We start from the raw sequence: 25,479 nt of genomic DNA, 5'->3' as shown, positions 1-25,479 counted from the left end.
GACCCGTACGCTCGTTTGTCTTCTATTTCATAAATAAATATGAATGTCATAGTTAAAGTGATCGTCATATATTTTAATAAAAATATTGGTTGCCTGTAAATTCAGCTTACGGATTATAATTATTATATGTGATAACGTCATAGCAAAACATCTTTTTATACGATCGTTTTATTAATTTTTATTTTTAATTGTAACATAACCTATTATTACTGCACTCGCCGAACGTTGCTACTTTTTTTTTATAATCAAAGAACAAGATGCGTCATAAGCCGAACGCTTAGAACGATCGTGCCTCTCTATCGCTTGTTCCTCGCTCTCGCTTGCACGCTCGGCTCACGTGGGACGTGAGACATTTTCGTGCGTGTATCCGGCGTGCAGCCGGCGTTCATCAATATATAAGATTTTATCACGTCAAAAAATAGTTTAGTTTAGAAAAGACTTACAGATCACATGTAATATTTTGATTGGTAAAGTAGCAGGTTGTAAAAGAGTTCTCGCAGTTAGGCATATTTTAGCATTGTTTTACTTATACTCAATCACTATTAAATACTCACTGGTGATCTATAACGGCCGTTCCCAATATTCAGTATATCACTTACTTGAGATAAAAATCGTAACTATCGTTGACTTTTCTGTCCCAATAACCTTATCCGTACACGATGTCTGTTAATGGGACGACGTATAGCTTACCAGCGATAGAAGTTTGTATGGGAATTTCAATTCACGCGTCCCAATATAAGGCAATAAGAATTACTTATCGGGTATATTGGGATAGCTTCAGATTATTGACAGCTAATTACTGACAGTAGAAGGTAGTTATTTATCTCTACCTGTAGATAGTATATTGGGAACGGCCGTAAGGAACAGGTGACTACCTGTGATGGAATATGTCACGTCTAGTACCTTCTTATTTAGATATCTATGGGTAAAGTTAGGTTAAAATCTGATTGTACCATAATCCATTTATCGGTGTTTGACAGTTCAACAATGTAAAACATTAGGTATGTAAATTGTTCTCGAAACTCGCTAATGGAAAAATTTATCCAAATTACCTGCGAACTTTGCGATATTGATTGAAGGTTTTGAAAGTCGTTCAAAAGTTTGACATAACAACTTCGAGTTTTAATCTTATTGCTGTAACAACTTTCAGGTGAATAATTGTATCAATCTTCGTATTGCGTTGATATATTAGTATTCATTTATTTCCATTCCTTTAAATTTTGATTGAAATATCTAAAGCTTTAAGTTTTTTCAAAAAATTAAAAACACGAGTTCGGCTCAGATGACTATCGCGGGTGACAATGTCCTACTTATGTGGTGTGTATACGATTTTTTTCCACCTGGATGATAAGCTCGCTTTTAGTCTTTGGTACCAGGAATAAAAGTCGTCTTGCCGGGAGAAAATAGGCCTCTTTTTCCCTCGTATCAGGGACTAAATGCGAGCTTTTCATCCAAGTGGGAAAAAAACTTTTTTAAGTCAATATGACTGAATATAAAATTAATTGATTACTATTAATGTAATTTTTAAAAGAATTTTGAATTTGGTACAAGCACAAAATTTACGAACTATTTAATATTTATATATCTAATGTGTGCTGAAAGCACCTACTGGTTGGCAGGGGCGTGCATTGCATATATGCCAATAGGCATAGCCTACCTACCATATTTAGAGTCTAATTAATATATCTACACTAGATTCCAAGATAATTCAGATAAATTTAGTTCTTTTATTCTATAATTGAACTTCTATTGAAAACCCAACCAGTAAGTTTTTCATTACGCGATATACTAAATACTCACAGTAAGCAGCTCCGATAATGCTTACTAGAGCCTAGTAGAATACGTTCAATTTCTATAACAAAATTTGTCAAGGTAATACGACCACAGCAAAAAATATACAATTACTATGTATATCGTTTTTAAATATGACCATCGCAATTTGACACCTTTAACACATCCGGGGTAGGCATGCTTATGACACTTCGAAATGACAACCGAGCTGTCACGGATTAAACCAACGAAAGAAATTATCCCTACATTATGATTTTTGTGTAATGATTATGACGTGTCTCGTTCACTTGTGTCCGAGTTTCAACCTTATTGCGCTTCCATAAGAGTGTTGACATCGCACATGACGTGATTCATGATTGTGAGATATAAAATATGACATTTCCGGAAGTAAAAATATATTGTTCACCAATCAACAATGACAACGCTATTTTTTAGTTGTTGTGTTTTCGTCATTCGTGTACTTATACGGGCGTGAATAATTAAGCTAATTACATTAGTTATTTGTTTTGTGTTGATTTGTTTATTGTTAATTATATTTAGTTTTTATATTGGAAAAAGAAGTTGCTGTGTGGTTTGTATTTAAAATAGGTAACTAGTAAGGAATTAAAATATAATGGTGGAATTGCAGTGTCGGGATTGTGGCGAAAATACGATTTGTTTACATAAATTAGGTATGTATACTTTTGCACAATTTTCGTTCGCAGATAAAATTAAAATTGTTTCTCTTTATAGTCCAATGCAAAAATATTAGTTTAACTCAACAAAAAGGTAAAATTATGAGATATTTCAATACCAAGTATTACGAAAAATACACTTGGATGCCGCCATTCCAATTTATTGTTCTGTTTCCCCTGCTGTTTATTTTCTACAACGAAAACTGTGTGGAATGATACTGGTAACGGTGACTTGCATAATTTGACAAATCTTGCTAAAAACACGATCAATCTGACGGAACGGCAGAAAAATGTTGGCAAATAAACTTATGTTTATCCTTATAACAGGAACTAATTTTTTTAATATTAATCTTCGGACTTCGAGTGCCTACCGCGCTGGAATACCAATGCACGCCCCTTCTGGTTGGCTACATGAAGATTTTCCATAGAACTATTCAGTAAAAAAAATCTCGCCAAAGCCTTATCTAATACAACAGGGACACTCTGAGCGTAGCCCTCTCCATTGCCCTCTGAGTGAACATGAGCTTTCTCATAAGGCCCATAGTTAGCGACCAAGTCTGCGTACCGTAAGTCATCACTGGCAACACACACTAGTTGAAAACCTTTGCCTTCAGACACTGTGGTATTTGGGACGAGAAGATTTTACGGAGCTTCCCGAACACTGCCCATCCGAGTTGGATTCGACGAGTGACCTCTTTTTTCTTTATTTATAGATAGGATTTTGTAATCAGTTTATGAACGTCTAATTTGACCACTTGTTGGAAAAGATAATACGCCTCAGATAAAAGAAAAACGGGTGCAATAAATGAAGCGGGTTGTTATATTTTCAGCTCAGTGTTTAAAATAAGCCACATATAGCCACGCAGATGACAAAATATTGGATACTAAGGATAAAACAAATAAAATCTGACAATATGTTAGAACTGCATAAAAGGCATAAAATGCATTCATTTTCCCAAAATTGATTCCTTTAGAATTCTTTTTGATGTCATTTTTAATATTCCGCTTCGGAAACAAATGGCTCTCTGAGAGAGAAGAAGCCAGAGAACAAACTCTCCCGCATTCTTTTTTTGCGCTCTTAATTAAATAAAATAAACAATATTGTACTGTCATTGTTATTGCTATAAAATATTCATAATCTAGTACCAGACTGTCTGATCACTTAGATATTCAGCGCATCCACTTTTTATTTCAGTTTACTTAACTTTTTTGTTTGTTTCGATTGAAATTGAATGGAACGACACAAACAGTTAATGTTGCCAGAAGCTTCGATCAAAACATCCGTCACACCGCTAAGAAAACACATTTATCGTATCACCGCTCTTCAACAACTTACAATGCCTCACCGTATTATCTCATAAGTATCGCAATAAGTCTAGAAATTCTAAGCTATTGCGAATTCTGCAGTCATATGGATTGGATTGCATATTGGTTACGAAAAAAGTGGGCGTCGTTAATAGAGAAAGGCAATAAATACTTCAAGCCGGAAAAATTTCAGCGTTCATCCGTAGGTATTGCGCACCCCAGTATCAACTCGAATCATTATACTGTGTGTAAACCAGAGTTGCTCAAATTGTCCAAATCCAATACACCGTAAACGCCTAGATTGCGTAAAGATTTCGCTTCATTCTGTCTTCTACTTCTCTTCTAGATGAGTGTTCCGAAGAATGACGATGTGAGACCCTTACGCTGGTTTCCTGTTCCTAATCTTCCATAAAAAGCCGCATTAAAAGTGGCTGTTTCTGAAGTAGACATAATCAAACAAGGAAACCAACCCTAATGTCTTTTCCATAACCATGTCCATACATATCTATTACTTAGTATGTAGATAGGAATTGGAAGTTCCATCACTTAGAGTAAAAGTAAACAGTATATAAGGCACGTGAATTACGAATTACGATCTTGTTAGCTAAGTGACATATAAGGTGATGATTTATTGTTATTTGATATCAACGGGTCGTGAGATCGGCTTACTTCAGGGGATTACCTACACAAAGACTTTCCACACGGCACAGCTCTGGCCACGGTTCAAAACAATTATTGAATGCGATGACGATGTGCGAAAACTAAAACCAAGATTGCGGACCGTACGTTTATCAATCTATATAAAAGAAACGATGAAGAACTGAGATGGCGCCATTTTTAGTTTTCTAAGCCACACAACGTTAGTATATTTTAATTAAAATAAGCAAGATAAATTTTTCTTGCTAACTTGTAAATATCGTATCGCAAATTAATTATAATTATTATTAACAGACACATTAGACAACTTTATGTGTCAGATTCAGGTGACGGACGCAATGTTATGTGCCGTAGGTCGTACGCCATTCGAAAAATTATATCGGTAAATAATTATATCGGTAACAAAAATGGTACAAACATATCTAATAGTGGATGTGCCTTCTATTAAGTGAGGAACACCTGTGCCAGAAGGCCACACTCTTCCATATCAATTAATATGAACAGTATCAAAAACTTGGGTTCACAATTTAAGTTTTTAAGAATATAATATAACAACGCGCCACTGGTCGTACGCCATACTTCATACGCCATAAGTCGTACGTACGCCATATATCGTTTTGTATTGAGTTACAATTTATGTCACTATTATAAGCAGGTGATGCCGCTCAACAGTACATAGATCATGTACTCATTCACTTTTTCCTATAAATGTAATGAATGTTACTCGCTTAGACAGCTGTTATATTTACCTATTCTATTCCGTACATATCATATGTAATTTATGTTATCCATTTTGTAGGCAGACAATATACTCGTAGGAGGTTTGCCAGTGAATCCCAGGACTGGTTCTCGTCTCAAGTCGGAGATTAACTGCGATGGCTCTGCACCTCAAACTTCACCAAGATTCTCCCGCCACAACACCAATCATATCAGTAAGTATTGTCCTGTCAGATGTTTATGCTACCTTAAGCCTCGTTAGTACTAGGCTAACGTTTAGACGAGCAGGAGGTAATAAAATGCATAACAACGCTGAAACAATCTACTTTAAAGTGATTATTATTATAATGAAATTACTATTCATGATAGCTACCTATTTATTTCCTATATTAAGTAGGTTTGAGTATGTCGTGGTCTTCCAACGCATACATTACTATCTGCAACTAATGTAGGTTGGCAATGAAAGAATATTGATTTAAAATTACAATTACCAACCTATTTGTATTATAGAAAACACTGAGCTATTTTTATAAGATGAAGTAGGTACAGTTTTAGGTACAGAAGTCAACCCTTATGTCGTAAGAGCAAGAGGTAAGAGTCACGCGGTAGAAAGAGAGGCAACTTGTAGGTGAATAAAAATGTAGATTAATAGCGCTGTGCGATTTCAATAAGACCTTATTGTATGACCGCAAGTGTCCCTATTTCTTTAATAGATTTTGCGGAGTGAGACTTCGGTACTTGTACTATTACATATTCTTTGGCATTGTTTTGTTCTCCATAGATATTTGATCTAGTTCACATATTTATGTATACTAACCGTTAGTAAATATATTTATAGGTGACGGTGTTTACAGCTTTCGTCGAAGGAAGGGTAAAAGGGTGAAGTTTGTGTACAAGTATTGTTTCAAATGTAGCGCCCGGGGTTGCTTAATTACCATTTCCGTTCCAATTATTCCTTGCTACATAATAATAATTTAGCGTAAGATTGTAGCGAAGCGGGGGTTGCTGCTGTACGAATAGTAATTTTCACGTTTACGTGACAACAACCCAACAATAAAATATAAAGATATTTTGTTTAAGGAACGCTTTGTTTTACACGGATTTAAACAATAAAGAGATATGTTTTTTTAGAACAGATATTTAAAATTAATCGTTGTCTCCGTATAATTTTTAATTAAAATTTGTTAGTTGAAGCATCAGTTTTTTACTCTTTACACCGCCCGCCCAAAGGTACTTAAATAAAAATAAATGAAACAAAAACAGTACGTATATTTATATTGAGGCGGGAAAATTTTAAGTTGGTATGATTTTCAGGTTGGCGATAACTCTATAAAGTATTTCTTTTAAACAAGCTTCAACTAAAAATATAAATAATAAATACTGCCTACGTTTTAAGTTGCAAATAGCCATTTTGAGGACTTCAGAATAATTATTTTAAACTATTATTTAATGCATGTTATGCGATTTACAGCATTTTTTCTAGTACATCTACTTCTAGTTATTATCAATGAAAGTAAATGTTAAACTTAATGTGTTTTAAGTATCGCCAGAAGCATTGGTTCTGATACCGTGATTGTCATAGGACACTTTACATCATACGCGTATGGACTATTTGGGACAAGTAAATTACTGAATCAAGACTTGGGATGGGTATTATATTCAGCAGTTATCGGTTTCTGTAGCGTTAAAGGGTGTTTTAATAACCGATTCAGTCCGTTAAATCCGCCAGAGTTGAATCGAGAAGAGTGTACAAACAAATGTTAGACCGTTCGATAGTTTCGTGCGGTTAAGTGGTGAATAAAACCACTAAAATTAAAACATTGCATTATAAAATTCCTCGACGAAGAGGATTGGAAGGCAAAAGCATTTTTAACTGTTTAATTCTACGAAACCTTAATAATGAACTCAAATGTCCAAAAACCATAAAATAGTGGTTAAAGGTAGAACAAAACCGAACAAAAAGTTATCTATGTACTAAATTTATAACACTCAGATCATGATCATCAACGAAAAAATGAGATCATTGTGTCTAACATATCTGTTTTGGTAGTCAATACAATAATTTATGCAGATCGTGGCAAGCAGACGCCAACTTCTGGAACTCCGACTGGGCCTGTGGAGACACTGGCGGTCGGATGCTTCGGGGCGTGCTCCAGGTGTGTTTGCTGCGGCTGTACCCTCAGAGATGCAGCTACGAGACATGAGCACCGGGTCGCAGCCAACGAAAGACTGGAGCGAGCTAATCTTGAGTGGAAACAGGTATTATTTCAAAATCGACATTTATTCTTCTTACTTAATTCACAAATCTACTTTCTAACTTAATCTTGATCATTAGAATCATAAAATAAATTATGTACTATGTCAATATACGATACCACCATATCGAAATGCACCAGTCAACAACAACAGACTTAAAGATAGAACTTAAGGGAACTAATTACAATTACCCCAAGCACATCGTGTGCTAGATACCTACTATAGATCACTGAAAAATTGTTCTATTTGTGAGTACGCGGATCTATCCTATTAAGTGGTTAAAATAGTTACTGACCAGTCCTGTAATGGTTATAGACAAATGGTTAATGGTAACTAGGACCGGACCGATTAATGGTTACTCGCGTACTGCATGTCTACAATGCATTGGTAATAATGGTTAAAATGGTTACTCGGGTCGGTCCTGTAATGGTTAATGGTAACTAGGAACGGGCCGATCAATAGTCACCCGCGTACTGCCTTACTAAAGACAACACATGGTTTTATTACAATTAATTTTATCTACTAAGCAATATTTGTAATAAATATTGTTCGATGGATTTACTTCGAACATAATCCCGAGCACAAAAAAAAACACCAGGTTATATCAAAATATCTCTAAATTATAAAAGTATTGCTTATGCTAAACAACAATAATAGTAATAATGTAAGAAAAAACGAATGTACAAAACATACTTAAATAAAACTAATAATATTAAAATTGCAATAAATTTAAAAATACAATTGTCATACTAGTGTCCTCGTACAGAACGCTACTTCGATTGACTCTCGGCCATCTATTCGCGAAGTTTGTCAAACGATCACTATCAAGTCTTATGTAATGTAATTCAGTGACACTCAGCTGACGGTCAGCTGTACTCTGCTTTCGCGTTTTCACGATATCACTTATCACTGGTTCACTTGTTCACTAGACACCTGCAGCTGTGGCGAGGCACGAGCGCGAGCCGTCCCGCGGCCGCGGCAACACCTTCCTCTCATACAAATGATTTAAGTTTTCTTTAGTGTTAATTCCGCCAATATTTGTTTTTAAGACTCAATGAGTCTCGTGCCAGATTTTGGCGAGACAACACGTCCTTAAGATGCCTCGTTTAGAGGCGAAACACGTGTCGAATTGTTTAAAAACAAATATTGGCGGAATTAACACTAAAGAAAACTTAAATCATTTGTATAATTATGGATTTCCGCAAAGTAACGCCTACTTCAATAAATTTACCTTCCTCTCATCCAGATCCACTCGACAAAGGGACATAGACTAAAAAATACCAAATTTTCAATAGGGTCTTTGTTTCGTATAAATAATTCTAAACAATTGATATCTTCTTAAGGCGTGTGTGCTTTCACAGTCGAAATAAGACTCTATCACCACATTCCTGCACAGATACCGGTCGAAATCATAATCACCGCTTTGCTTCGCCGTAGTCGGGTAAAGGATTTGTTACACCCCTGAGTAATTATTAATTGCAGCACGTATGGATAATAAGCTGTGATGATGTAATGGTCGTTCAATAAATATCCTTCTAAGGATTCTGTCATACTTATGTACCGCAAACGTTATTCGTTTTTTATATACATAATTCTTCTGTATGTGTGTTGACAGTGAACTCCTCCTAAACGATTTGAATGAAATTTTCTGTGTGTGTTAAAGTGGATTCGAGAATGGTTTAGATTCACAATTGAACAACCTCCTAAATGGCTGGACCGATTTTGATGATTATTTTTAGAGTGTTCCAGTGAAATTGAGATTGGCTCAGATTGTCAATACAGTCGACATATAATTCTCCTACGTATTTTAGTGATCTCCTCCTAACGTCTGGAGCGATTTTTCTAACGTGTGTACAGGACAACGTCTGTCGGGTCCGCTAGTAATTTATAAAATTTCAAATATCCTGTTTTACTTTTGTATTTTCACTAAAATTAATGCTTCTCTCTCGTGGGACCTCGACTATGAACAATGTAGGCTTTTAAAATAATAAGAAGATTTTTTTATTCGAAGGTAAGTGACTGACACGGAAGTCTAAATATTTTTCTATCTAGCTCTTAAAACAAAAACTATTATATATTAACTTATACTTTATTAACTGCAGAGAAGGTTTCTCATCAACCGGAAAGTCTAAGGAAAAGTAAAAAAAGAATATTTCAGAAGTGTTACTGACTGTTACATATTATCTACTTACGGCCGTTCCCAATATACTATCTACAGATAGAGATAAATTACTAACTTCTACTGTCAGTACTTAGCAGTCAATAATCTGAAGCTGTCCCAATATACCCGATGAGTCAGTCTTATCGCTTTATATTGGCACGCGTGAAATGCAATTTCCATACAAACTTCTATCGCTGGTAAGCTACACGTCGTCCCATTGACAGACAGCGTATACGGATAAGGTCAGTAACCATCGATAAGTTTATTGAGACAGAAAAGTCAACGCTAGTTACGATTTTTATCAAAAGTAGGCCACAACCGGAGATAGATTGAATTAGTAATCAAGCTGTTTAGGTATTTGGAAGAAAGAATTGAAATTTTGGATTAAAATCAATTATACACCCTTATTACGTAATCCTAATATATAAAATTCTCAGTCGCGGTGTTTGTTGTTAAACTCCTTTGAAACGGCTTCACCGATTCTCATGAAATTTTGAGTGCATATTGGGTAGGTCTGAGAATCGGACAACATCTATTTTTCATCCCCCTAAATGTTAAGGGTGGTCCACGCCAATTTTTTTTTTAATTTTTTTTACATTTGTTTGATTATGAGTCAGCATTAAAAACTACATACAACTTCAAATTTCCACCCATCTACGATCAACAGCTACTTTTATATTGCGAATTTTAATATCGGCAATACAATGTTTACTGGGTCAACTAGTCTTATATATAATTCTTAAAATTAATTATTTATGTACTTGCTATGTTTATTTGTAAGCAATCACTTCATTTAGTTCCTAGTTTTTAGTTTTACTTTTTATATTTGTGTGTAAGTGATTGTAAATAAACCTAATAAATAAATAAATAGAATCTGCCAATCATTAAAAAGATTATATTGTGATACCTGACTGATGGATCCAATCCAGTCACTATTCGAAACTCAAACAACTATTTAACAGACAATATTATGTAGATGTTTACATTATTTTATCATATTATTTCATCTGACTCGTAGGTATATTATCTTGTCTCTTTACTAAATGCAAAAAAACTACTTGACAGACGGCGCCTATTTCTGCCGTGAAGCAGTAATGTATAAACATTACTGCGTTTGGGTCTGAAGGGCGCCGTAGCTATTGAAATTACTGGTCAAATGAGACTTAACATCTTATGCCTCAAGGTGACGAGCGCTATTGTAGTGCCGCTAAGAATTTTTGGATTTTGAGCTCTGAGCGGCACAGCATTGTAATGGGCAGGGCGTGTCAATTACATCCTACTTATCTCGTCCGTTATTTTCATAAAAAAAACAAACTTTAACAGCAATTTATACAGTTTTTCTTTATGAATTGCTGTTTGAGTATTACCGCAGAAGCTTTCTATATATAACACGTTAAATCGAGACTCGCTAATCCTAAAGTGCTTTTGTTCGTCGCACTCTCTTCTAACCTAGGCATAAATACTTTACGGGAAAACTTTTGTTTTTCTGTTGACATTAAAATGTTATGTGGATATATTTTTGTTAGCAGTCAACGGACGGCGCAGTAGTGAGACTCATGCAGGTTTAACACTACCCAAAATATGATTCTCAGTGTGCTACTGATCCAGTTTTTATTTGAGATTTGTGTTCGAATCTTATCCTATAAGCCCTCACTTCCCTACATCTAAATCTCGAAGAATTTTCGAAAGTTGCGTGTGGAGTTGGCCAACTCAGATTTGGGTTATCAAAAAGGGGTGGAACCCAGGGCGTTTACATCCCTGAATATCTTTATCTCAATAAAGTTACTCACATATACGAAGACATGTTAATGGATTTTTTATTTATATAATTGTACTAGCTGACCTGACAGACGTTGTTCTGTAGATAATAAAAAAAATACTGTTTCATAGGAATTTGCCAATAATATTTCCAAACATCAAGGATTATTTCGTAAAATATGCTCCCTGTTGTTATAATGAAATTGTTTCACAGTAGAATTGTCAAACAGTGCAAAATTCTCTCAAAGAAAATATTATGTCTATACAAAACAAATATTGTAAATAAAAATAATAATGGGTCCCAAATCGAAATAAAATCAAGTTCAATCCTATCTCTCAAGTTGGACTGCACACCATGAAGTAATCCCCATTTAAATCCGTTCATTAGTTTAGGAGTCCTTCGCGGACAAAAAACGTGTCACGTAATTTATATATATTAAGATTATGATGGTGTATTTATAGTTATTTATGCAACTGTTGTGTAATAAGGTCTATTAAAACACGAATGTGGATTTATCACACGAGGCGAAGCCGAGTGTGATAATAGTATCACATGAGTGTTTTAATACGTAATTATCAACAATTGCATACAAGACTTTATCTACACCTAGAATATGAATCCTCTAAAATATTCTGAAACCGTTAGCTTACTGCTAACACCAGTCCTGGTAGTAACCTAATATCATTCATTACTGATTATATACATATACACTAAGTTTTGAAACAATCATTTATTTTAGTAGTCATTTACATTTTGTATAGTGCAATAATTAAAATTCACTCGAATATAATATCCTTTTGCAGCGTTTAAAATGAATCGCTCATTTTTTGTAAACAAAACAATAAAAATATCGAAGCAAAATGGCGGGGATTCGAATAACCTAATTTTTTTTTACGGCGCGCGATCTTCTCGTAGTGTGGAACGCGCGTAAACGAAAATGTTCTTTTTTTGAAATTCATACAGATACCACGCATCGAGCAATAAGAATGTGGCTGTCTGTTGAAACTCTTTGCGCATTGAAGGGATCGAAAAAAACATAGGAGTGTTGTTATGAAATTCAGTACAACATTACAACACTCGTTTGGATGATGTAATGGTTATTAGAACATTGGGTGTTTTAATGTTGCCAATAAGCTAACTGTTTCAGAATCTTTAATAGAGGATTTAAAGCATGGGTGTAGATTAAAGTTTTAATGGTTTGTTTGTCTTCCAAATAAAGTAAAACATATTAATATAATAATTAATTAAAAATATGTGACGAAGTTATCTGTTGCTTATAAAAGTTAATTTAAAAATGAAAACGTTTCGTATCTTCAGTAACATCGACCTGCATTCGAGGATTATTATATGCATCAACAATGCTTATATTTAATTGGAGTTTTATTAATTTTTGTATTTCAGGTTGCTGTTGTGGCCGATCGAGCTTTACTTGCTGTTTTCGTGTTAATCACGACGATGGCTACGGGCGCAATACTGCTTCCCCAATTTAAAAATCTTCACGTTGGAAATACACCCTTAAAGTCACCGATTTAAAGCTATTATTAAAAGAATGAATTAGTGAAGCTACGACAATAATTTTAATTAAAATTTTCTGTGTTTATGTGTACAATATATATGTATATACATATGGTTCCGGTAAGAGTTCTGCATGAATGGAAAAAAATTCTTAATAGAAAAAATTACCAAATACGAATCCATTTCCTGTTCAGAATTTTTAATGTAGTGAATGGTTTATCGAAAGAAAGATTGTGTTTATTTATCAAATATTGTTAAACCAAAGTAGATATTATGAGGAATACGTGTTTTATTGTAAAATATAGTATTCTCACCGCCTAGGTGCAATCTGCACACGTTGACCTAAGCTGAATTTTTCAATATATTTTAAACCATATTAAATTTGATTTAAAACACTTTGAATCCAGTAAACAGACAATTGAGGGTCGCTTTCCATTTGTATTTTAGACTAAAATGCTCAATGTAAATAGTTTGTAAAAAGTTATATGTTACTTCGGTAACTTGCATTATAAATTGTTTTAAATGTCAACCCTGAGATAATTTGTACGTCTAGATAGAGCCTCTTGTTGCTAGACAACCGATGAAAACAGGCCAGGTTTATTGCTTTAGTTTGCGTGACAAGCTACGTCTTACACTTTCGAACTGTATGTCACTTTGTATTAGTGTGCGTGCATTGCTCAAAATAGAGGTTAACTACAATTTTTTCGACGTTTTCACAGCTGTCACAGTCTATCTAGACAAATAAATGATCTAAGTTTCAATCAATATGTAGTTATCTATGATTAAAATTAATAGTAGCTGAATTTATTTCAGGCAAACTAATAATAAAAAAATAAAGTAAAATGTGTCGTTTTAGTAGTTTTTAAACGTCATTTTATTAGTTGTTAAGTCATTATTTACAATGTGTTACATTTTAATAATACAATGCCGTAGCAAAGGCTTCCGGTTGACAAGACCTGAAACTGTGTCAATTACTGATAAAAACAATATTGATAAAAAATATTGAAGATAGCTTAACTTTTAGGAGAATCATTGTAAATATCTATTCGGTCATTTATTGTATTCTATATCTTTATCGCAAATTAATGTACTTATTCAAATCACAAAGCGTCACTATTTCTACATTGTGCAAAATTTGTGAAAAACACAAATTTTGCACAATGACGAATATATGTACATACATACATCAATATATATAAATCACGCCTCTTTCCCGTAGGGGTAGGCAGAGACCACTTCTTTCCACTTGCTACGATCCTTACATACTTCTTTCGCTTCGTCCACTTTCATTATTTCTTTCATACATGCTCTCCGGTTTAGGGTACTCTTGACCTGGCCTTATTTCAAGACGTCCCAGATTTGATCTTGAAACGTCCGCCTAGGTCTACCCCTTCCAACACTTTCATTCACACTGGCCTTATAGACTTTCTTCGTCAATCGTTCTTTATTCATTCCCTCGACATGTCCAAACCATCTCAGTCTGGCATGTCATTTCCTGATTATAAAAGCTAATTGTGTGTAATAACTGCAGGTTGAACTCATGCAAATATTTTAAAGTACAGTATATATATATTATAAATGAATAGGAAAAGAAAACTCGTTTACCTAGTCAATAGAGAAAAGAAGCTTAAGTGGTTTTTTACTTATCATTCTTTCTTTTACACATTACTCCTATCTTTTTACACTGAGGTTAATTAGTATTACCTTTTTGCGTGCTATACTAATGTTATTACAATCATACACCATTTTTTCTATTCTACGCCATAGACTAAAGGCCTAGACCATAGAATTAATATATAAAATCGTATAGAAGAACTTTCTGTGCAACAGAAAAGAACATCTCTAACGGAAATACAGCAAGATAGAAAAGACAGACGAATCTATTGTTTTGTAACTAATTTTGATTGACAGATCGTGAATAGTAAGCAAGTAAAAATTTCGAAGTAAAATGACACTAATATGCTTATCTTTACTCTTATTTAAATTAACTTGATTTAATTATTAAAGAGTGAAATCGTAGACAACAGAGTGACAAATGAATTTATGTTAAAGTAAGTATTTAAGCTATCGCAGGTTGAAAACGAATTTTCAAAGCCTGGATAAACATGACATTCTGTGATTGGCTTTAGAATGAATTATCTTTGAAGATGCTATAATTGTAATTGAAAAATAAATTGAAATGTAGGTTTATGTAACCGGTGATATATTTAACGGCTATTTAATTGTTAATACCGGTTTTTAAAAAAATTACAAGGAAATTTTTATTAATCCTTATTACCCGGTTCATTCCGCCAGACCCTACGCTAGGAGCTGCTCGCCTAGAGCTTTGATCTGTCAAAGACTCGGCGTTGTAAATTTGGTGGAAAAACCGTTCATTATCTAAACTTATTAAATTAAACCTGTTACTATATTACAAACTAGCCGTTCCAATCGTAAAATGGAAATAAATTAAACAATAAAAAAATAAGAAGCCACAAACCATCTAGGATAAATTTCGTATCGAATGGTGGTAGTTTCATGTCGATATGATCAGTGGTTTAGGCGTGAAAGAGTCTCAAACAATGACCATTTCATTATGTATTATATAAAACTAAACCTTTAATATGAACTTAAATAACCAAAAACATTTACCCGTTCACCGGTTCGACTTTTTTCGCTTCCAAGTTTTATTATGACTTCCATTTATCGATGCTTCACAAAATTGTGCCAAAAATTGTATATCAAGTCTGTTTTAATTTTTAACAGACAATTGTGAATTATATACTTACTAATACCTACTAATGTATCTGTTTAACTTGTATCGCAGTATTGTTGCTATTTTATCGACCGTAGATTAATTATTATTATCCATATTATTTATAAACATGTTTATGTGTTATAATTGTAAATATGGACGTTGTAATAAACGACATTGATAGCTTTTGTGTTTTATTTGATAATTTTATTATCAATGTTTATATTTTGTGTTTAACTGCATTTGATTGCTTTGATAAGGTGAATATTTTAATAAATGACAAAAGGTAGTTTAGAAGTATTAAATAGATTTGTTTTTGAAGTATGTTCACATTACCAAGAGGCTTCCTTGTGCAGGCGGCTAGTTGGGTTCAAATGTGCAAGCATTTTATATGCTAGCAGTTTATATTATGCTAGCAGTTTATATGCAAGCAGTTTTTGTGCGAGCACTATTTGTGCTTCGGTTTGAACAGCGCTAGTAAAATTACTGGACTAGTTGTCTCAGATTTAATGACGATATCATCCCGTTATATATACGTTCGTCCACAGTGCAGGAACTTTCTTCCACGGGAAGCTATGATATGACCTTCCTTGTTGGGAAGAATGGGAGAGGAGGACAAACGAACGTACGGGTCACCAGAGGAGTCACAGGTGTACGCACTGTTTTTGATGCGCATATCGTATCGTCCCGGATAAACCGAACAAGGAAGCTCATTCCATACCTTGATTGTATGTGGAAGAAAGTTCCTTGAAAACTGCACTGTGCAGGAATACCACTTAATCAGATGGTGGGGATGATATTAAATTTTGTGGCGTGTTGTGCTAAGGTGGAATTCGGAAATATTATGTTCGCTTTTGGTGTTAGTCTTTAGCACAGTTACCGAAATTTTTTTTTTAAATCTTTATTTGTTTTAGTTTTAGTGAACTGATAAGATTCAAATTCAAATATTTTTATTCAAAATAGGATGTGACAGCACTTATTGAAAGTCAAAAAACTACCACCCATTCCAAAATGAATGCCTCAGGCCTGAGAAGAATGGGCGCAACAAACTCAGCGGGCTTTTTTTTTCATCAAAAATATGTTTTACAATTAAAGTAACATTAACAAAGTAACTTTGTACAATTAAACTTATTATTTAATAGCCTGACGGCGGTCGCTCCATTCCCTATCTGTGATATCATTAAGAAAGTCATTTATGTTATAGTAACCTTTACCACACAAACGTTTTTTAACAATTCTTTTGAATAAAGTAATACTTTTGTTTAGAACATTTTCTGGGATCCTGTTGTAAAAGCATATAAATCGCCCCAAAAGAGTCTTGCTAACTCGACTTAGTCGAGTAGTAGGCATTAAAAACTTATGTCTGTTCCTGGTGTTAACATTATGGTTATGATAGTTTCTGGCAAATTCACTTATGTGCCTATGAACATACATTACATTATCAAGAATATATTGAGAAGCAACAGTCATAATGTTAATTTCTTTGAATTTTGCTCTCAATGATTCCTAAAAGAAAAGAATATTATAAAAAAAGATAATCTGTACTTTACAAAAATATATGAAATCTAATGAACGACTAATTAGGTATATTATCCCATCCGTTTAGCGGATACGACATACTTCGCTGCTTCAGCTTTCTGTAATATCCATAGAACTGGGATACCAATAAATGGATTTTATTATCAGGATCATAAATAAACATAATCTGAACCCAGAGTTCACTAAAACAGTAACGATATGCATACATTAAAGACTATTTTATTCGTTTATAATCAATGTTAATTAATGTATCAGATAGGTAGCATTTTTATTGCATACACGTGCAGTAACACGTGAAAAAAAGTTTAAAACAAGTTATAAGTTGTCGAAAACGTGATCAAGAATTATTAACCTTTACGCTGTCGGTTCCGCAATGTTTGGCCTTACAACTGACCATTTTGAAAGGTAAATAAAGAAGAAAGAAGAATACTGGCATTATTTCCGGGTTGCGTATCTAGGCTGATCCGTTCACCTAAGTAGCTTGCTTGGGTTTCTAATAGTGCTGATGAGATGCTTAGATCTTGGCCCCACGGATTAAGTGTCTCGAAGACCAGACCGGCACCAACTAAAGTAGCTTGGATATGAGATGGAGCTTGTCGACGCTTGTCATGTCCCACACCAGCACCTTTTTCCGTGCCCAGGCCGCTAGTATCATTGTATCAGGACGCTTACCATCGACGGTATTTGGCTCTTGAATAGTTTTAAGTGTTTATTCTCTGAAAAAAAATTTAGGCTCCTTTGCATAGGAAGCCGGCTAGATTATGGGTACCATAACGGCGCATATTTCTGCCGTGAAGCAGTAATGTGTAAGCATTACTGTGTTTCGGTCTGAAGGGCGCCGTAGCTAGTGAAATTACTGGAACAAATGAGAATAACATCTTACGTCTCAAGGTGACGAGTGCAATTGTAGTGCCGCTCAGAATTTTTGGGTTTTTCAAGAATCCTGAGCGGCACTGCATTGTAATGGGTAGGGGTTATCAATTACCATCAGCTGAACTTCCTGTTCGTCTCGTAAAAAATGAAATTTAAATAAGTTTCCAGCGAGTAGAATCTGCGAGGCATATCTTTTCAAATTGGGATTCGACAAGCGATGCAAAAATATAAAGTATTTAAATATTATATGTGTGAAAGCACGTCAGTTATGGATGCATCATGTGTAATGTGTGCTTTGTAAAGACGCAGACTACTTTCGGAAGCCAGTACGTGTCCACGCTAATCACTTCAGCGAACTTCCTTTGAAGTGTTGAAGAAGGGTCAGATTTATGAATTCTAAATAAATACATTTACTTGTTGCGCTAATGCGGACAAATTTAAGACAGTGAGGTAAGTACTTCAGCCCCGACTAGACTAACCTGACGATAGGTTAAAAATCAAAAACCAATGTTTCGTTCTTGTCTATTTCCTCTTATAAAAATTAACCATTCGTTAGAAGTTGAATTGAAAGGAAATATTATGTGTCCGACTGTTTTAGGCTGAGACGTATAGACCGTACTAAGACTTTACTAACGTAAAACTTTGCAGAGTTCAAGATTAGCGCAATCTTTTATTTTATTTATTATATATAGACTCGAAACGACAGCCGTCAAAAAACTGCCAATATCTACGTATCCGTAGACAAAAACACCAGAGAGAATTTTTACCGGGTGTAATATCCTTTGCTCTCACTAACCTCTACTATATACCACTGGACTGTGTGACTGTCAAAGTGCTTTTGTGCCTGTTTGATATTCGCCATTTTGGCGCTGTTGGCCATGTAGGGAGAGTTGCGGTACTAAAAAAAAGTAATGACGACCTCAGCTAAACAAACATCGATAGGAAAACTATTTATAAAAAAAATGTGTACTTTTTTACGTTGATTCCTGAAGTATAAATAACACGGAAAACGACCGAAATTAATTCAAAATGCAAAAATACTTCAGAGTATTACACGCTTCTCTCGCAGCCATTTGTATTATGCGTCAAAATTAGTTCTCTGGACGCTCGCGAGTGGCGCTTCAAATAGGCACAAGAAAATTGCTGTCAAACATATGGAACAGCCTGTCCAGTGGTATTTATACAGGTCAGTGTTTGCTCTGGTTCTAAGAGCAGTAAAACGAAGCGTTGCATTTGAAAGACAAAATATAGACAGCAAACTGAACTAGAGCAGATGAGCTCTATATCAAGAAGCAGTGATGGGCTGCCGTAAGATGAAAACACCTTAGCATACTTTCGGAAGCATGGTCAGCCATGCCATAAACATAGACCTTTTATTTCTCAGTCAATAATTAGTAAACTTAATCATACCACTTTGGTCAGTTAGCCTCATTTAGTATTGAAGTAAAAAAATGTACTTCAATTAAAACGTTTTTATTTGTTCCGGTGAATAATAGGCGAATGGAGAAATATAGAGGTAATATTACAGTAAAAAACTCAAATTTGTATTTGAGTTATAACAGTAATCCAAATGAGATGTACTGTATGTTATAAATGCCACTTGTGGAAGCTGCTAGTGATAAAATAGAGCGGACATTCATTTTTGACAACAAATAAAGAGTAAAGCTCGTGGAAGGTAACTACAGATTCCTTACACATCATGAGCAAGACACAGATGGTTTGAAGACCTATTTGGGCTAAGTCACGGGCGTCTTCTCAGAAGATCTAAATATCAGCATATACGAATCCTTGGGTAAGCTTAACTGTATACCAGGCAGAATGCATTGGGATTCTGCTAGTGGCCAATACAATCGTGGCCAGAGACATTCAAGGTCACACAGTCAGAATACTCTCTGAAAGACGTGTAGCCTCACAATTGTCACATGATTTGCAAAATCTTAGAATTGACCACTTCTCCCCACGACCCCGCGTCTTAGTAGCTTTGGTTTTAATGCTAAAACCACTACAGAAGGTACCGCATTATGGGATTGAGCGGCATGAATGTTTATCTTCTTACCCCCTTATTCATAATAGTCTGCTAACTTAAAGCATTGCTAATTCTCACTCTGTCTTCTTCTGTTGACCTAAGTCAGATTGAGAAAAAACACTCCTAAGCGGTTGTTTAAAGTTAGCGGACCATTATGAATAAGGGGGATAATATATATAAGTTCAGTGCTCTGAGCGAATTTGAATGGGGATTACTTCATGAAGCGCAACTTGAGAGATAGGATAGTTTTTATTTCGATTTGGAACCCAAAATTAGTTTTATTTCCAATATTTGTTTTGTATGGACATATTTTCTATGAGAGAATTTATTGACGCGCGGTTGGACAGTTCTGCTGTGAATTATAATTTCATTATAACAACAGGGAGCATATTTTAGGAAATAAATCTTGATGTTATGAAATATTATTGTCTAAGTCATAAAAAAAACAGTATTTTATTTATTACTAGCAGTACCCTGCACGCGTTGCTACTCCACTAAAATAAATTTGAAGGATAGATAAATAAAAATAAAAAATTTTATGAAGGACATACAGACAGACGTTTATTTTTATATATAAAGATGTACAAAAAAACATCTGTCGGGTCAGTTAGTATACTATTGAATATACCCAATTTATATGCCCAAGATTATCTTTTCTGAACTTACCAGTGAAAATTTCGGGAATCAAGGAAGTGACACAACATTACTATTTAAAAATGTATTTATTGCTTTTCGAAGTATTCTCTGCGAAATTTGACACATTTTTCCATACGATGGAACCAATCATTGAAGCAACCATTCCATTCGGAAGTTGGGGTCTCCAAAATGGCCGTTTTGTAGGCGTCCACAGCTTCTTCAGGTGATGAAAATCTCTGACCACGGAATTTATTCTTTATTTTAGGGAAAGTATAGAAATCATAAGGGCTTAGGTAGGGGCTGTACGGCGGATGGTCTAATAATTCTATGTTATCTTGGTCTAAAAACTCTTTTGTTCTATGCGCGGTGTGAGAACTCGTATTGTCGTGATGGAGGATGATGCGGCGTTTGCAGTTCTCTTTACGGAGTTCAGAAACGACCTGTGGCAAACAAATGCTAGCATACCATTTTGCATTAACCTTTATTTTTCCCGCAAGAGGAATAGTCGCAAAATGACCGGTTTTGGAGACAAACGTGGCCACTATTTTTTTGCAACACTCCGTGAACGAACAATTTTTGTTGGCTTTAACTCATTTTCGAACACCCAAACTCGTGACTGGTTTTTTGTTTCGGGTTCGTACGCGTATATCCAGGATTCGTCACCTGATACGTTATATGTTGTATACAGCATTTGAGGATCCTGCGTGGAATCTTCCGACAGTTCTGACGCACCAAGTAACGAGAGCCGCTTTTTGCTCTTCACAGAGCAAATGCGGTATCCATCGGGAAAACAACTTTTTTACACCTAATTGTTCATGCAAGATTATTTGTATTTGACTCATGCCAATGTCTAAAGTTGCCTGAATTTCGCGGTATGTCACATGTCGATCTTCCTCAATCAGCATCAACGTTTTCTTTGGTGACTGCAGTTTTTGATGACCTTGACGGGGATCATCACTGAGCTTGACACGTCCACGTTGAAATTCAGCAAACCAGCCATAAATTGTGGTTTTGGATAGGGCTTCATCACCAAATGCAGGAATCATCCGGTCAACACCCTGGTTTTGTGTTAAACCACTTCGAAAGTCATAATAAATCATCGCTCTAGAATTTTCTCGAGTCAATTCCATTTTCTCAACGACTAAACAAGTTTAACAAGACCTTGTGACAAGACTGAGAATCTTTTTTTAAATAAATAAATGGTATTCGATTTTTAAAACCAAGGAGTTTTCAATTAAAAAGATTTTAATATGACAGGAACAGTGGAAATATTCAATTCCCGATACTTTTAATGCAGCCTATGTATTAGTCCTATGGCTACGCCAATTGCAAAAAAACTTTTATGCAGTCGTCAATTCACAAGGGAGTTACGGCTGGTTATAAAGCGATTTCTCAATGACGATATCCAAAGTCCTACAACGGCTAGTTTGTCCTACTTAACTCTCCAGAATCACAGTGTACACATGTTTTGGGTGTTGCAATCCCATATCGATTATAATTGATTGGTTCAAACAAAACAAATGTTATAACTTTATTTACAATACTACGACTACATAAAATTAAAACTATCATTACCGCGTTGGATAGCAAGGCTTATTATTGATTGATTATTTATTAAACATTCCATCCACCTCCACCTCTAATGAGTAGGTATTAAAGTGGTTCAATTAAACTTTGATTGACTAAAAACCTCCGTCCTATATATGAAGAGTATTGGTATTGCCATCGTTATTGGTTAAAGCTATTGTTAATGATAAATAGGTACAGAGCAACCTGTCAAAAGTTTCAGGTAAATGTTCGATTGATATTGATGCAAATTTTTTTGACACTTTTTTACTTTAACTTTTCCAAGGAATACGATGGTACAACACAATCTGCAGCCTATGTTAAAGTCAGTGTTACTGTCAACCTTAAACTTAAATTTTACTAACCCTATAAAATATAATATACGCAGTACACTAACCTGCCACTTATAATTAAATATCCAAATTAAAATATTTAAAAGTCATACAAAATTTCCAGCTATCATCAACCAATCACAGCGTGTCTCTTCAATTCCACTTGTCATTAGCGAAATAATTTGCGCCCGACTGGTGCAGCCACACGCCATATCACTCAAATTGAATTGAATTGAACTATAACAGCCAATATGATGCAATCTAGCCTAAATAAATAAGGCACATTATGCTGTATGCTTAAAATGGGGCTAAATAAGTAATAATTGAGTAGATTAAAGCAAATGTTTTGCGTATATACGCATAAGAGCGCTTTCGCACTATGTCCGATCAGAGTCCGATCCGTATCCGTGATAACTCGGTCCGGAGTAATCAAAGAACTATTTCTATGGTAGTTTACGCACTAGATCCAGCGTCCGTCATCCTAGTGGACCTGTAGGAGGCCCTTTTTGCGCCGGATGCCGGCTAGATTATGAGTACCACAACGGCGTCTATTTCTGCTGTGAAGCAGTAATGTGTAAGAATTATTGTGTTTCGGTCTAAAGGGCGCCGTAGCTTGTCAAATTACTGGGCAAATGAGACTTGACAACTTATGTCTCAAGGTGACGAGAGCAGTTGTAGTTCTACTCAAAATTTTTGGGTTTTTCGTAAATACTGAGCGGCACTGCATTGTAATGGGCAGGGCGTTTCAATTACCATCAGCTGAATGCCCTGCTCCTCTCGTCCCTTATTTTCATAAAAAAAAACTGATTTCTTTCCGTCAACCGTACAAACAGTTCTACGATTACTTCGGACCGTGTTATCATCGGTACGGATCGGACTCTGATCGGACGTAGTGGGAAAGCGCTCTGATTCTGATGTCTTAATTCTACATGCACAGTTAATAATGAAGGTTATGCCGTTCACATATGTAATAATTTATAAAAAATCTTTCTCTAAATAAAATATTTTTAATTGTGTGGAGAGTTTCTTCCTAGTTTTCGCTCTTTGTATTATATACAAACTATTGGGTATATATGGTTGCGGCGATGGGCTCAAAGGATCCGAATTGCAAAGTTCTAAAGCGGACATATAACCGTGCCTCCAGATTCTTTAAGCGGCAAGTCGCCCGTGAGAAATCAAAGCACGTTGTCAAGCAATTCGGCGAGCAGCTTTCCAGTTACCCGACTGGAACACGCAAGATCTGGTCGTTGTCGGAAGCTGCTTTTAGGAACTTTAGCCAGCCGTCCCTGCCGCCGTTGCACATGAGGAATGACACCCTGGCCATACGACAATCTTGACGACAACGAAAAAACACCGCCGACCATCCCGCGGTGCCAGAGCTCTATGCCTGAAGTACAGTTCAGACAGAAAACCAGGTGACCCGTACGGTAGTTTGTCCTCCATAAAAAAAACTATTAAATTTCTCATTATAATATAAGTGCAGACTGCGTTGCTACTTGTGGAAGTTTGCAGAATACACTCGTACGAAAACTGTCACGTGTTGAACCTTCTAACGGCTCGATATTAACACTTGTAAATCTAAAGTATTTTCTAACATTTCCATTTTAATTCAAACTACATTCCATAAAAAAATATGGCTGCTAACCTGACCCATTTCGCATAACTCGTTACGAGAAACTGCAGGTCATATTATTTCTATTGTTAGAACTATTTTCTTTTCTCACTTTAAATTAATGAAATGAAAATCAGTTTAGCACAACGTTAGAGCAAGCAATTTATTTAATACTAGCTTTAAGCCGCGACTTCATCCGCGTTTACCAGAGTAACCAACCATATCAGTTGGTGTTCCAATGTTGCCACATGCATATATAATATATATGCATATATATTTACCAATGGGAGGCTCCTTTGCACAGGAAGCTAGATTATGGGTACCACAACGGCGCCTATTTCTGCCGTGAAACAGTAATGTGTAAGCATTACTGTGTTTCGGTCTGAAGGGCGCCGTAGCTAGTGAAATTACTGGGCAAATGAGGCTTAACATCTTATGTCTCAAGTTGACGAGCTCAATTGTAGTGCCGCACAGAATTTTTGGGATTTTTGAGAATCCTGAGCGGCACTGCATTGTAATGGGCATGGCGTATCAATTACCATCAGCTGAACGTCCTGTTCGTCTCGTTATTATCATAAAATAATATAAAGGTCGGGCCATCTAATCGTTTTTTAAATTTGAAGTATCGATAACTTTGACTTTGAAAGGTAGAATAACAGTAACTTTATGACAGGAAATTAGTTTTATGTTTGACATTTGCACAAAGGGACGCTCGAAAAAAATTGGAATTCCTACATCCTCCAAATTAGTAGGTATAATACATAATGCAACATGTTTAATTAGTACAATAAATTAAATATGGTAAATATTATATTGTATGATTACTCATATATTTAATGGAAGGAATGCAGCTGGAACAGCTAGCAATAATTTAAATTTTTCTGCAATTTAGATAATTTTTTACATGGTATTAAATTTTCATCGCAAGCCTTTACCGAATTCATTGAGCCAAGGTGCCCAGAGTCCGGTTAGTCATAAATGATATTTACGTGTCAAATAAGAGTACAATGAAGGTGAATACTTTGTTCAAATAAATATATTTTACCTTGCAACACAATGTATGAATGTAGCAGTACAAAAAAATGTTAATACTATAACATCATTGAGTACAAAACGGCAATTTTATACTCTAACCCCTAATATGTTACTGCCAACCCTAATTTATCAAGCATCATGGCCTTCTATTGAACGACGTAATGTAAATGACGATAAATTCTTTTGTGAATCTCGATATCCGAATCATTATACCTCTAACTACTGTACCGAGAATTATTGCTTCCTTTTGTGCGTAGATAAAGGCCCTTTTGAGTCGCAGAAATTACCTTT

General features: G+C 35.2%; 1 protein-coding gene across 1 annotated transcript in view; it reads left to right on the top strand.

Moving 5' to 3' along the window:
* The window catches only part of LOC126966622 (neuronal acetylcholine receptor subunit alpha-10-like), a 78,698-nt gene extending 65,598 nt beyond the window's left edge, over positions 1–13,100 (top strand). Inside the window, exons 9-11 of the mRNA XM_050810788.1 lie at positions 5,227–5,359; positions 7,216–7,403; positions 12,722–13,100. Coding sequence (XP_050666745.1) covers positions 5,227–5,359; positions 7,216–7,403; positions 12,722–12,853 — 453 coding nt within the window. The 3' untranslated portion in view covers positions 12,854–13,100. The remainder of the gene's footprint in view (positions 1–5,226; positions 5,360–7,215; positions 7,404–12,721) is intronic.
* The last annotated feature ends 12,379 nt before the right edge of the window (positions 13,101–25,479 follow it).

The sequence above is a fragment of the Leptidea sinapis genome, chromosome 10, assembly GCF_905404315.1.
Source record: "Leptidea sinapis chromosome 10, ilLepSina1.1, whole genome shotgun sequence".
Lineage (NCBI taxonomy): Eukaryota > Metazoa > Arthropoda > Insecta > Lepidoptera > Pieridae > Leptidea > Leptidea sinapis.
Note: the sequence above shows the minus strand (reverse complement) of the source record. Positions and strands in the feature narration are given on the sequence as shown.